Source organism: Anas platyrhynchos, chromosome 2 (assembly GCF_047663525.1).
Source record: "Anas platyrhynchos isolate ZD024472 breed Pekin duck chromosome 2, IASCAAS_PekinDuck_T2T, whole genome shotgun sequence".
In the NCBI taxonomy this organism is placed as follows: Eukaryota; Metazoa; Chordata; class Aves; order Anseriformes; family Anatidae; genus Anas; species Anas platyrhynchos.
In genome coordinates, this window is record NC_092588.1 from 158,460,569 (window position 1) to 158,473,634 (window position 13,066).

Genomic DNA, 13,066 nt, shown 5'->3' on the forward strand with positions numbered 1-13,066 from the left:
GGGATAAACCGGGACGAACCGGGGCGAACCGGGACGAACCGAGCCAAACCAGGACGAACCGGGACGAACCGAGTCAAACCGAGCCGAACAAACCGGGCCGAACCGGGATAAACCGGGACGAACCGGGACGAATCGAGCCAAGCCGGGACAAATCGGGACAAACCGGGACAAACCGAGCCGAACCGGGACAAACCGAGCCGAACCGGGACAAACCGAGCTAAACCGGGACGAACCGAGCCGGGACAAGCCGAACCGGGCTAACTTGGCCTGAATTGCCCCGAACCGGGCCGAGCCGTGCCCGGGGACGGCTCCGGGCGCTCCCCGCTCAGCAGCGGCCGCGGGGGCGCGGCTCGGCCCGGCTCGGCCCCGTGCCCGTGGGCGCGATGCGGGGGGGCCGGGCCCCGCTCTGCCTCCTGCTGGCCCTGCAGCTCTGCCCGCCGCAGGTCCGGGGGGGCCGGGGCTGGGCTGCTCCTGACACCCCCTTTCCCTTCCTTTTTCCCCTTTTTCCCCTCCTTTTTCCCCTTTTTCCCCTCCTTTTTCCCCTTTTTCCCTTCCTTTTTCCCCTTTTTCCCTTCCTTTTTCCCCCATCTCCCTTCCTTTTTCACCCTTTTTCCTCCCCCCTTTCCCCTTTTTCATCCCCCTTTTTCCTTCCCCCTTCCCCTTTTCCCTTTTTCCCCTATTTTCCTTGCCCTTCTCCCTTTTTCACCCCCCTTTTCCCTTTTTCACCCCCCTTTTTCCCCCTTTTCTCCCCCCTTTTCCCTTTTTCCTCCCCCTTTTTCCCCCTTTTTCCTCCCCCCTTTTCCCCTTTTCCCTTCCTTTTTCCCCCTTTTTCACCCCCTTTTTCCCTTTTTCCTCCCCCTTTTCCCTTTTCCCTCCCCCCTTTTCCCTTTTCCCTCCCCCCTTTTCCCTTTTTCCTCCCCATTTTTCCCTTTTTTCTCCCCCTTTTCCCTTTTTCCTTCCCCCTTCCCCTTTTCCCTTTTTCCCCCCTTTTCCCTTTTCCATCCCCCCTTTTCCCTCCCCCTTCTCCCATTTTCCTCCCCCTTTTCCCTTTTTCTCCCCCTTTTATCCCCCCCTCCCCCCGTGGGAGCGGCCTCCCCCCCCCTTCCCCTTCCCCTCCCCTCCCCTCCCCGTCCCCATCTGGCCGCAAGCTGGGACCCGGGGGGGGGCCCCTCGGGACCGCCCCCCCCCAGCCCCCACCCGCCGGGACCCAGCGCTGGGGGGGGAGGGCCTCAATCAGCGCCTTTGTTCATGGGGGGGGGGCATCGCCGTGTGAGCACCCCAAAATTATTTTTTGGGGGGGCTCCAAATGATTTTTGGGGTTCCGCAGTGCAGGATCCATCCCTGAACATGGGGCAGAGTTAAAGGGGAAACTGAGGCACGGAGGGCGTGGGGGGCACCCGGATTTTTTGACCCCCCCCCCCCCAAAAAAAAATTTAATCCTTCTCCCCGCAGGTGCCGGCGCGCAGCCAGCAGTGCCCGAGCGGGACCTACACGGAGGATGGGGAGTGCTGCGCCTCCTGCCCCCCCGGATTCGGGGTGGCCGTGCCCTGCGGCCGCACCAACACCCAGTGCGAGCCCTGCGCCGAGAGTGAGTCCCTGTCCCCATCCCCATCCTTGTCCCCATTCCCGTCCCCATGCATGTCCCCATCCCCATTGCCCCCACCCCATCCACGTCCCTATTCCCGTGCCCATCCCTGTCCCTGTCCCTGCCCCCATTGTCCCCCGTCATCCCCCTCCATGTCCCCATCCCCATTCATGTCTCCATCCCAGTCCCCATCCTCCCTGTCCCCATTCCCGTCCCCGTCCCCATTCCTGTCCCCATCCATGTCCCCATCCCCATCATCCCCATCCCATGTCCCTGTCCCCATCGTCCCAGTCCCCATTCCCATCCCCATCCATGTCCCCGTCCCCATTCCCGTCCCCATCATCCCCATCCATGTCCCCATCCTGCTCCCCATCCTCCCCATACCCATCGTTCCCATCCCCATCCTTGTCCCCATCCCCATTCACGTCCCCATCCCTGTGCCCATCCCCATCCCTGTCCCTGCCCCCATTGTCCCTGTCCCCATCCCAGTCCCCATCCTCCTTGTCCCCATTCCCATCCCCATCCGTGTCCCCATCCCCATCCCCATCATCCCCATCCCTTATCCCCATCCTTTTCCCAACCCCATCCCCACCATCCCCATCCCCACATCACTCCCATCCCCATCCCAATCCCCATCCCCATCCCCATTCCCCCCACCATCCCCTTCTCACCCCCCTCACCCCTCTTTTCCTCAGACCAAACCTTCTCTGCGGTGAGCAGCGCGCTGGAGCCGTGCCGCCCCTGCACCCCCTGCGCCCCCTCGCAGCCCCTCGCCCAGCCCTGCACGGCCACCCACGACACCCTCTGCGCCCCCCGCTGCGCCCGCGGGCATTACCGACCACCCGCCGGCAACGGGACGGGCCCGGGGAGGCCGTGCCAACCCTGCCGGCTGTGCCACGAAGGCTACGGTGCCGTCCGACCCTGCGCCCCCACGCAGGACGCCGAGTGCCAGCCGTGTCCCCAAGGTTTCTACTCGGAGGAGCGCAGCGCCGAGGCGCCCTGCCTGCCTTGCCAACCCTCCTGCGGGCCCGGCGAGGTGATGATCCGCGCCTGCAGCCGCCTCTCCAACACCCTCTGCATGGGTGAGAGCCGTGGGGAACGTGGCCGAGCTCGCCGTGCCTCAGTTTCCCCATCCGTAGCCCCCACGGTGCGCGCGCCCCGCGTTGCGCACCAGGGCGCACGGCGGGGAAAAAAAAACCTTGGGGAGGTGGGGGGGGGGCCCCAAAATCCCGCACCCTCCTGGGGCTGGCGTGGGTTGTCTGAGTTTATACGGGGTGGCACCGAGGCACCGAGCCCCCTCTGAGCCCCCCCCCAGAGTTATATTTGCGCCCCCCCTTCACGGGGGCCACCGGCAGCTGCCGCCCCGCGGCTGTCATCGCGGCCCCGCGCGCCGAGCAGATGCTCCCGGCAGCGCCGGCGCAGGGGCTTTGATGTGGCCAGGAAGGGATGGGGAGGGCCTGGGGGGGTTGGGGTAGGGGGGTGGGGGCCTCTCTGTTCCATTCCCCCTCCCAGAGCCGGCTCCGGTTTCCTCCCAACCCCCCAAAACCCCGTGGACCATCCCTGGGGTGCTGGTTTGGGGACCCCCCCCTGCCCAACCTGCCCCCGTTCCCAGGGGAAACTGAGGCAGCAGAGCTGGGTGGGAGGGGGGGGGGTGGATCATTGGGACTCCCTTAATCTTTGCCGGGGGGGGGCTTTATCCCTGCAGAGAAGGACCTGCAGATCCTGAAACGGGCGGAGGGGGACCCCCAAAAGGAGCCCCGGCAGCGGCAGCCGGCCCCGGGGGCCAGCGCGGCCCCCACCGCCTCGGCCGCTTCCTCCGAGTTCATGCTGCCCCCCCCCGAGGACACGGGCAAGGACATCATCCCCGTCTACTGCTCCATCCTGGCCGCCGTGGTGGTGGGGCTCCTCGCCTACGTGGCCTTCAAGTGGTAAGCTTTGAAGGTTTCGGGGGCCGTGGGGGGGAACGTGGAGGGGTTTTGGGGGGTGCAGGGTGACCCCCCCATCCCGTGCAGCTGGCACACGTGCAGGCAGAAGCAGCAGCTGGCCAAGGCGCGCGCCGGGGAGCTGGGGACGGCGCCCGAGGGCGAGAAGCTGCACAGCGACAGCGGCGTCTTCCTGGACACCCACAGCCTGCAGGAGCCCCACCAGCACGGCAAGGGTGAGCAGCGTCCTCCCCGCCCCGGGGGGGGCACCGGTTTTGGGGATGGGATTGTCCCCCGAGGTGGTTTTGGCCATTGCGGGTATGGGGTTGGGGAGCGCCCCAAGCCTGGTGGCATCTGGAGGGGGTTTTGGGGTCGCAGAGAGGGGTCAGGGAGCATCTGGAAGGGGTTGGGGAGCGCCCGTAATTCGGGGACCACCCATGTGGGGTTGGGGTGCAGCGTAAGGGGCACAAAAATGGGGTCAGGGAGCATCCCCTGGAGTTGGGGAGCACCCGCACCTTGGGGGGCAGCACCTCGGTGCCCTGAGGAGCACCCGGATAGGGTTGGGGAGCCCCCTTGGGGAGCACTTGGGTGGGATTTGGGGACACCCAACCCCCTGGGGAGCATCACAGGGGGACAGCCCCCACGTGTGATCAGGGAGCCCCCACATCCAGCTTCAGGAGTCACCATAGGAGCAGCAACGCCGGTTTTGGGGTGGGACACGATGCATTTCGGGGTGCCGACGCTGACCCCTTCCCTTTCAGCACCCCGTCCCGAGGGGCGTCCCTACGGCGCGCTGCCCCCGCAGCGGCAGGAGGAGGTGGAGAGGCTGCTGGAGACCGGGGGTCCCGGGGGGGACTGGCGCATCCTGGCCGCCCGCTTGGGCTACGGGGACGAAGCCATCGGCACCTTCGCTCGGGGCCAGGCGCCCGCCCGCACCCTGCTCGCCGCCTGGGCGGCCACCGAAGGGGCCACCTTGGAAGCCCTCTGCCTGGCCCTGGCCGCCGTGGGTCGCCAGGACGTGGCCGAGCGCCTGGCGGGGCCGGGGGACGCCAGCTCCGTGGTGTGAGCGCACCCCCGAGGGGCTTTTGGGGCCACCGCCAGGATTTGGGGACGCCGAGCCCCTCGGGGACGCCGCCCGCAGTGCCCTGGGGACGGGCGAGCCCCCGGGTGCCGGCAGCGGTCTGGCACCGGGTGTTCTTTTTTAAGCCGTTTTTGTACTTTTTTAGGAGCGTGGGGTGGGGGGGGGAAGGCCTTTTTTGTATTTTTGGGGAGAGGGGGTGCATTAAACAGCCAGACGTGCCGTGGTGTCGCTCCTTTTGTCACCGTGACGCGTCCCCTCCGTCCCCGTGTCCCCTCCATCCCCGTGTCCCCTCTGTCCCTGTGTCCCCCTGCCCTTGGGGCCCTGGGGGGGGTACACGAGGGGCTGGAGGCGGCTGCCCCAGCACCCAGGGACCCTCTGGGGCCAACCCCACAGCCCCCAAGCTCAGCAGCACCAGGGAGGCCAAACACCAGAATGAGCACTTTTAGCCCCAAAGTGCCCCTGGGTCACCCCAAACTGCCCCAGGACACCAAAACCCCTCCACCCCCTGCGTTTTGGGGCTCAGAGGGGTGTAAAAAGGGTCATGGAGGGGGGGTCCCCGTCCCCAAATGGGGAGGGATGCCGGGGAGGGCCACCCTGCAGTGCCACCACCACCCTTTGCCACCTCCTGCCGCGCCCAGACACCTTTTCCAGGCCAGGTACGGTGTTGATTTCATCTTATTTTATTTTTTTTTTAATTTTTTTTACATAAAAAGTTCCGTAAAAATTGAATAAAGTAAAATGATTTAAGCAGTAAAATCAATCTTTATCAACAGAGCACGAGGCCTGCCAGAAATCCAGGGGCGGCCTGTTCCTGAATATTTACATGATAACAGATTAAACCTTGCAGAACAAAAACGAGGAAACGAACAAATAAAACGAAACGAAACGAAAAAAAAAAAAAAACGAAACTATCCTTACAAAGTGTTCCCGTGATATCAGCACGTGTTGGGCTAAAAGCAAAAAAAAATAAAAAATAAAAACAGAACAAAAATTATCAATATATTCACATATACGTTAAAATATAATACAGGTCTTGGTGACACGAGGTGCGCGCGGGGAGCGCGCCGAACAGCACCGCCGGGGTGGGCGCCCGGGTCAGCCTGGGGAGAGGAGGTGGTGGGGGGGCTGGGAAGAGCGCTCCCACCCCGCTCTTCCTCGGGGGGGCCGTGGGGACAGCCCCGCTTCTGCAGAAATTCACAGGTCGGTGTCAAATCGGGGAAGGGAAATTCGGCGGCGGAGAGGGGTCCGCGCCCGCCCGGCCCCGGAGAGGGGGGGAATTCGGTGGTGGTTTTACTCCAAGTCCGTGTCCTCTTTGGGTTTGTAAATGGCCCCGAATTTCTGCATGTATTTCTTAATGTACTCCTTCGTTTTGTGTTTCACATTCTCGTTGCACTCCAGGTCCTCCGGGTTCTTGCAGTACTTCAGCTCCTTGTTCATGACGCCGTGCGTCAGCTGCGCGGGAGGAGAGGCGGGTCAAGGAGCGGCGGCGGCGGCGGCACTGCGCTCGCTGCCCTCCCCAGCACCTTTATTAAAGCTCCCTCTGGACAAACAGCCCCAATTTCCCTTCCTTCCCTCATCCCAAAAACCTCTCCGCAACCCCAAACGCGTTACCTTGCGTGCCAGGTGCTTGAAGTCCTCCGTCGTGGTTATCCGGCCCACCTTGCAGTCGGGTTTGCGGTAGGGGTTGAGGCACTGCACGATGAACTGGGACATCTGCGGGCGGGGAGAAACATCTCAGCGTCACCCTTCCACCCGTTCCCCATCCCACGGCATCGGGCCAGGTGCCACGATGTGATTTTTGGTGCTGGGATGCCCCAAATCAGCCCGCGCGGCCCCGTGGCGGTGCCACCGGGAGGCACGGCGCCCGCCCGGGGCTCTGGGGAAACTCACTTCTTTCCTGAAGACTTCCTTGCTCTTCTTAGCCAGCTCGCTCGACGTGTCTGCCTCGGCTGTCTTGGGCTTCTTGGAAGACTGGAACGGGGAGGGGAAAAAAGGGAGATAAAACGATAGTAGGAAAATTAAAATAATTAACCAAGCTTTGCCGGGCCGGCTCCAGACGCAGACGCGCGCGGGCGGGCGGCGGCGAGCTGACGGAGCGGCACAGCCCACGGGGGCACCTCTCCCTCCCCAAAAGGGAACCCTCTGATGGCACCGCTGTGCTCCCAGCTCACACACGGGGGGGGACGAGCTTCCCCTGACCTTGTTTTTGGGGTTTGGGATGAGCTCCAACACCAACACAGCCAAAAAGTGCTCGTTCAGCGGCACGCCGCGTTACCAAAACCGGGGGTTTCGCCACCAAGCCTGCCCCCACCGGCACCCGACCCACCACCCCATGTCCCCAGCGTCCCTTAACCCTTCCCTGGCACCAAACCCGTGCTCCCGAGGCCAAATCCCCCCAGCAGAGGTGGCGCCCACCTCCCCAAATCCGCCCCTATTGTTTGCTTTGGGAAATGGCTGCGCGGCGAGGGCGGCTTCTGGGAGCCCAGGCTGGCCCAGGGAGGGAGGGGTTGAGCTCTGCGGTCTCCGTTATTAGCCTAAAATATGTTTAGCTGCAGGCGAGGAGGGGGGGGAGGAATCCAGAAGGGTTCCCCCTCCCCTATTTATTTCGTGCGTGTGAAGGAGCAATGAGAGGATGAGGAATCGGCGACTGTCTCCGAGCGGGTGGCTCCGTGGCGCTTGGTGCTGCGGGGTGGAAAGCGTTTGGGTGCCTGCAGGATCCCCTCTGAGTCCCAGCCCTGCTGCTCCTCCAGCCCAGAGAGGACCCCACATTGGGAAAAGAGTGAAACGAGGCCAAATTTGGCACCCCGAGATGCCGAATTGTGGGGAGACGCCGGGGTGCCACCGCCTGCGCCCCGCGTGCTGCGCCCCGTCCCTCGCTCCTCACCCCCGGGGCTCCTTCGAGTTCCTTCGGCGCCGTAATCAAAGCCAGGCGCTCGGCTGCGGCGCTCGGCCATCCCAGGAACGCTGGAGGAAGCCTCCTCCTCCCCTCGCCGGCACCATCCCGCCCCGAAAAAAAACCAAATTTCTGCCCTGGCCAAGCCGTGGCGGAGCAGAGGGTTCCTCCTGGCCCCGAGCACGCACGCGAGGCACCGGGTGCCAGCCCCGCAGGGATGCCGAGGACGCCGGCTCGGCGAGCAGCAGGTTTGCAGAGGGCATTTTTGGGAATTAGCCGCAGCTCCACGCAGCCGTGGAGTGGAGCTCCGGAGGAATTTCTGGCCCTTCCTTCCGAGCACCGAGCCCAAAAGCAAAGGCAGCAGCTCCCGGATTTAATTTCTGCCTGTTTAATGGAATTTCGGAGTTTGGGGATGAACCTGGTGTCGCCCAGCATCCCTGCGCCACCCTCCACCGAAACACCCGCCCCACAAACACAACCCCACAGTTTTGTGGGATTTTTTAAAGTGTTTAGCGCCGAAAAAAGCCGAAACTTCCCCCCGAAGAATGCCGTGTCGGCTCGCAGGAAGCAGCCCTCGGAGGAGCCGAAAAAGTCCCGGCAGTAAAAGCAGCGCGGGGCTTCAATAAAACGCCGCCGGGGCAGCTTTTTACGGCCGGGAGCTCTCCCGAGCGAAGTGAATTAGTGCAGGGCCGGCTCTGCTGGCCCCACATCAAAGCCCCTTTTCCCCTCCCTCGTCCCGGGTACCTACATCAAACGGCCCCTAATGGGGAGCAGATGGCCCCGCGCCGGCTCCCCGCTCGGCACCGAGGGCACCAAGAGGCACCGGGGAGCGACGGCGCAGCCCACGGTGCGCGTCCCCGTGTCCCCCGTGTCCCCGCGTGCCGTTTTTGGCTGCTCGGAGCCGGTTTGGCTTTTTGGAAGGGGGGTGAAGCAGCAGGATGTGGTGCCGGGGGTGCTGAGGATTCGTCTCCACGAAAAGGGGGCCAAGAGCCCTAAGGAGCGCGCCGATATCCCGAGCGCAAAGAGAGATTTTGTTGGGGAGCGGTGAGGGAGCAGGGGAAGGATCCTGGCTGGCATTTTGGCCGAGGTTTGCCTGCGAGCCCCCAATTTTCTGGAGGGCGAGCGCCTCGCCGAGTCCCGCAGGGCTTCACGCGGAGCCCGCGGATCCTGGAGGACGGGAGGGAGATGCCCCCCGGCGCCTGCTGACGGTGCCCTCCCCAAAAAGCACAGCCTAGCCCCAAAATGCTTTGTGCGTGGCTCCGCCGCGGCTCAGGGAGCACAGCTGATGCTCTGGAAGGAGCAAGCAGCAAGGAATTGCCCCAAATTTTCCTCTTCTAGCAGGGTTTTAGCAAATGTTGCTACCCCGAGGACGCAAAACTCGTGATTTCCATCATCCGGGCAACGCCTTCAGCCAAAGCTGAGCCCAGCAGAGCCCGGCCTCTCCTCCTCCTCCTCCCCACCCCGCTGGTTCCTGGAGGTCTCCCCCTCGCCGAGGTTATTCTGGAAGCACAGAGGGGCGAGTCTGAGGGATTTTTAGGGCGGGGAGCAGGGAGCAGCTCCCCCGAGGGCTCGGGGCGCGAGTCGCAACAGGACTCGGCGGCGTCCAGGAGCTCCCGGGCTCTGCGGGGGGGGGAAAATTCAGGAAAAGGCAGCAAAACCCCAAATCTTTGAGTCGGAGAGGAAAGCAAAGCGTCTCCACGCAGAGTTTGAGGATTTGCAGCAGGATGGAGAGGCCACGAGCCCCCCAGTGCCCACGGCACGGCTCTGGATTCCCTCCGCGGGGACGCCCGGTGCAGGAATTGAGGTGCAGTCGAGCCCCACACACAGCCCGAGTCTTACATCAGCCTAGGGAGAGGTTTTTGGGTTTTTTTTTTCCTTTCAATCATCCCGGCGCAGCCAGCAGCAGGCACGCAGGGAGGTCGCAGACGACTTCCAGAGCAGCCTCCCCCCGGCACGGCACGGGAAAACCCCAACGCAGCCGCCCCGCACGCAGGGAGAGCGTGATGGAAGCCAGAAAACCACGCTGGGAGCAGCAGCCCCGGCGTTTCCCCTCTCTGTTTGGGGAGGAAAACAAGCAGAAATAAAGAAATAACCTCAAAATCACCCAGGGGGCACGCCGGGAGCGAGGTGTCCGGGGGCGTTTCGGGAGAGGGGCGAGCTGGGGGGCACCTGCAGCGAGCTGCCCAGGCGTGGGGAGGAGGAGAGGTGATTTTGGGAGCGAAAAAATCTCTGGGAAGAGTGTTTGGGACCCAGGCAGGGCCAGCAGATCGGGAAGCCCCATCCCAGCCTCGCCTCTCCTTCCCCCTTTGCGCCCTCGGGTGCGGATCCCAAGCTCTGGTGCTGGTTTGGAAGCCGGCGGAGTCAACCCACGCGCTCTCCCCTCCGTGCCGGGGATGTTTTGAGGTCACTTGGAGCTCCCTGCTGCGAGCTGGGGAGCGCCCGGCAAGGGTTTGGGGCTGGCTCTGCCTCTGCAGCCAGGAGAGGAATTAAAAAAAAAGCAGGAAACCAAGCAGCAGAGCGCGACCCCGCTGCCTTCCCCGGCTCCCACGCGTTCCCCGGGCTCAGGGAGCGCCACAGCCCGGCACCAACCCGCCCGCGTCCGCCCAACCAGCTCCTGAAATTCCCAATTTCAGCTTTTTTTTTCTTTTTTTCTGCCTGTCGGAGGCGGGATTCGTTTCCTTTTCCGTGGAAAAAGGGAGGGAGGGAGGCAGCTTGCCGCGGCGGGCGCGTGCCGGAGCGCTCCCCGCGCGCGTCACAGCGGTGCCAAGGGCCAGGAAAAGCCAGAGCAGGGGATGTGTCCCCAAAAAGGGGCTGTGCACCCTTCGAGCACCCTTCTGAAACTCAGCAGAGCCCCTGAGGAAGGTGCAGAGGTGGCTGCAGTGGGTGCAGAGCACGCTGGAGGACGCGAGGAGCTAAAAATGAATTTTTAACGCCGAGCACAGCCACGGCACCGCAGCCACGCTGGAAACTCACACGATTGAACGCATTTCCCCAAGAGCACCCAAAAATCCTTCAAGGCACGTGTCTGTGGGGTCACTGTCGGCTCCGTCACACCCCGGAGAGGTCCCAGAACGGCAGCAGGATGCCAGAGGACAAAAATCATGACAGGTTTTTTTGGATTCCTCCGCGGAGTCGCAGGAGGAAAGCACTCGGCGGCGGAGCAGCCGCGTGCCAGGGCTTCGTTCACTCCCTAATTAAACTTTTTTTTTACAGGAGGATAAATATTTGCAAATCACGTCGTTTCAAAGCCCAATCTCCAGGAATCCCAGCTCAAGCGCTCCGAGGATTTCGTTAACCCCCTGGGATCCTGGTGGCAAACGGGACGTCGGGGAAAAGGGACAGGGAGACGTCGCCTCCGGTATCGAAGGCGAAATCAGCCGAGAGCATAAAGACTGCTGCAAAACTGGAGAGGCGTGGGGTTGTTCCCGGAGTTACAGCCTGCTAAAAGCACTCCTGCCATGGTTCTCGTGTTTTCCCTGCTCTCCTCGCAGGAGGTGAGGAGGTGGAGGCAGGAGCTTCCCCCCTTTTGACCCCCCACTCACCTTCATGGGGTTTTCGTCGTACGTGGGAGTCCCCAGGTCCATCTCGGCTTCGTGTTCGAGGCTGGCGTCATCCCCCGGGCTGTCCCACGTCGGGGGGTCCCACTGGGTCTGCCTGGAGGAGAAATAAAAAAAAAAGAGAGCTGTGAGCCCCCAAGGAACCCAATCCTGCCCGGAGCAGCTCAGGCGAGGCACCACGGCTCGCTCCGACTCCTCAGGAACAGAGGGGCCGTGCTCACGCGGGATGGACGGAGAAAATTGGGCTGAATATCCCCGGATTGGGCAAAATCAGCAACAGGGCTACAGTCCTGGCGTCGAGGATGGCTTCGAGAGGGGCGTCAGCACGTGGGAGCAAAGAGGGGATGGTGCCAGGGGGCAAGAAGCACATCGGGGGAGGAAGGAGGCTCCCAGCAGGTGGGGAGATTGGGTTAAAAGCAGACTAAACAAAAGGGATGAGAGGAGAGAGAAATCTCCAGCAGCCCTCCTGTGGCACGGAGGTGACCTAACGCAGCAACTATTTTCCATCTCCGAGCTGCGCCTGCGTGGAGCCGGGACGTGGACGCGGGCTCCTCTGCACGGGATAAAAAATAAGCGGACTGACAGGTTAAGATCTCCTTCCCCCTCCTGGTCTGAAGCTCCACCAGAGAAGGATTTAAGAGAAATCTTCCTGCACGTGTCCCTTTGTGCCCCACGAGTGGTTTCTGGTGTGAATGGTGAAGACAGAATTCCTCACCGACAGGTATGGCTCCAACCCGCAGCTCAGCACAAACACTTTGCTTTTTTTTTATTATTATTATTATTATTTTCTGGGCTTGGAAGGGCTCCTGTTGGGCTGCTGGCGCCGCTCTCGGTGCTGAAGGGAGCAGGAAGGAGGAGAAGAAGAAAAGAAAACGCTTGCACGGAGCCATCCGTGCGTCCAGACGCCGTCAGGACTTGCAGGGAAACGCTCAGCCTTAACCCTTTAGGCAGGAGAGTTCCCAAAAAGATCTCACTCGAGGTTTAAATAAAAAAATAAAATAATAAAAAAAGTTTCTCAGAAGTGTAACATTTATGATATTAATCTCTGATATGAGATGGAAAAGGTGAGGGGGAGAAGAAATCCTCCCCCTTTGGAGGATTTCGCAGCTCCCGAGGGCTTGAAGAGGCTGCGCAGAGCGGGGTCTTTGCCTGGCACTGCCACCAAAGCCACGCACAACGCTTCCCTCGTTATCCTTTAGCTCGTTATCCCGTTCCTCGTTCTCCCTTACCTCGTTACGACGTGGTAGTAGTAGATCTTCCCCTCGGGATCCCGGGCTGTTTTCCAGTTGGGCGGCAGGACGATGGTTTTGGGTTTCGGAGGGGACGGCGGAGGCAAGTCCAGGAGGTTATTGCTCACCACGAGCTCTGGCTAAAAAAAAAAAAAACAACACGGGAGTGATGGAAAAAGAGGAGCAACGCCCCCAAAAACCCTTCCACCAGCTGCAGGGGAGCAGGAGGAGGTGATGGAGGGAGCTCTTTGGGATGTCACAGCACCCTGGGGTCACAAAATGTGGGTGGAAACCCCCCCGGTCCCTCCTCGAGCCGTTACCTGCTGGATGGGCTGGGGCTGCCCGGCTGCCACGATGGTGGTGACGGCGGTGGGGGGCTGCACGATGACCCCCTGGGGGTGAGCCGTGTAGATCTGCTGCCCCTGGATGTACTGCAGGCCGGGCTGTGCGTAACTCTGAAACCAAACACACAAAAAAAAAACAGGGGTTGGGGTCAGCGTCGGTCCCGGGAAGGGCAGGGAGAAGGGGACGGAGCGGCTTCCTGCACCGAAAATGCCATCGTGGAAGGGGAAACGAAAATCTGCCCCTGCTTCCAGCACGCAACGGAAAAAAAACGGTGATTCTGACCCAAACGAGGGATTTTTGAGGTCATTAAAAGGCAGGAGGAACTCAGAACTAAAAGCTTTGGGCACTCTGCTCAGCCTCACCGCGACACGTCTCCGTCTGCTCCCCGCTGCCCAAACGCAAAAAGCCCCAAAGATGGGAAAAGACAGCGAAGGAAAGGTCCAAGGAAGACCCC

General features: G+C 62.1%; 2 protein-coding genes across 2 annotated transcripts in view; one reads left to right on the forward strand and one right to left on the reverse strand.

Moving 5' to 3' along the window:
• The first annotated feature begins 235 nt into the window (after positions 1 to 235).
• LOC140001650 (tumor necrosis factor receptor superfamily member 16-like) lies at positions 236 to 4,725 on the forward strand. The gene is made up of 6 exons (XM_072033949.1): positions 236 to 443; positions 1,453 to 1,588; positions 2,281 to 2,667; positions 3,291 to 3,513; positions 3,598 to 3,743; positions 4,269 to 4,725. Exons 1-6 carry the CDS (start codon positions 384 to 386, stop codon positions 4,571 to 4,573), a joined length of 1,257 nt encoding a protein of 418 aa, XP_071890050.1. The 5' UTR covers positions 236 to 383; the 3' UTR covers positions 4,574 to 4,725.
• Positions 4,726 to 5,245: 520 nt separating this feature from the next.
• SETD2 (SET domain containing 2, histone lysine methyltransferase) overlaps positions 5,246 to 13,066 on the reverse strand; it is a 45,539-nt gene continuing 37,718 nt past the window's right edge. Inside the window, exons 16-21 of the mRNA XM_072033945.1 lie at positions 12,588 to 12,722; positions 12,268 to 12,407; positions 11,024 to 11,135; positions 6,479 to 6,559; positions 6,200 to 6,301; positions 5,246 to 6,040 (exon numbers count right to left, since the gene is read on the reverse strand). Coding sequence (XP_071890046.1) covers positions 5,879 to 6,040; positions 6,200 to 6,301; positions 6,479 to 6,559; positions 11,024 to 11,135; positions 12,268 to 12,407; positions 12,588 to 12,722 — 732 coding nt within the window. The 3' untranslated portion in view covers positions 5,246 to 5,878. The remainder of the gene's footprint in view (positions 6,041 to 6,199; positions 6,302 to 6,478; positions 6,560 to 11,023; positions 11,136 to 12,267; positions 12,408 to 12,587; positions 12,723 to 13,066) is intronic.

What these genes read in the sequence shown, in the direction of transcription:
- LOC140001650 (XM_072033949.1), top strand. Translation starts at nt 384, where the DNA reads ATGCGGGGGGGCCGGGCCCCGCTCTGCCTCCTGCTGGCCCTGCAGCTC. An exon ending in TGCAGCTCTGCCCGCCGCAG is followed by an intron (nt 444 to 1,452) that starts GTCCGGGGGGGC and finishes TTCTCCCCGCAG; the next exon opens with GTGCCGGCGCGCAGCCAGCA. An exon ending in GTGCGAGCCCTGCGCCGAGA is followed by an intron (nt 1,589 to 2,280) that starts GTGAGTCCCTGT and finishes TCTTTTCCTCAG; the next exon opens with ACCAAACCTTCTCTGCGGTG.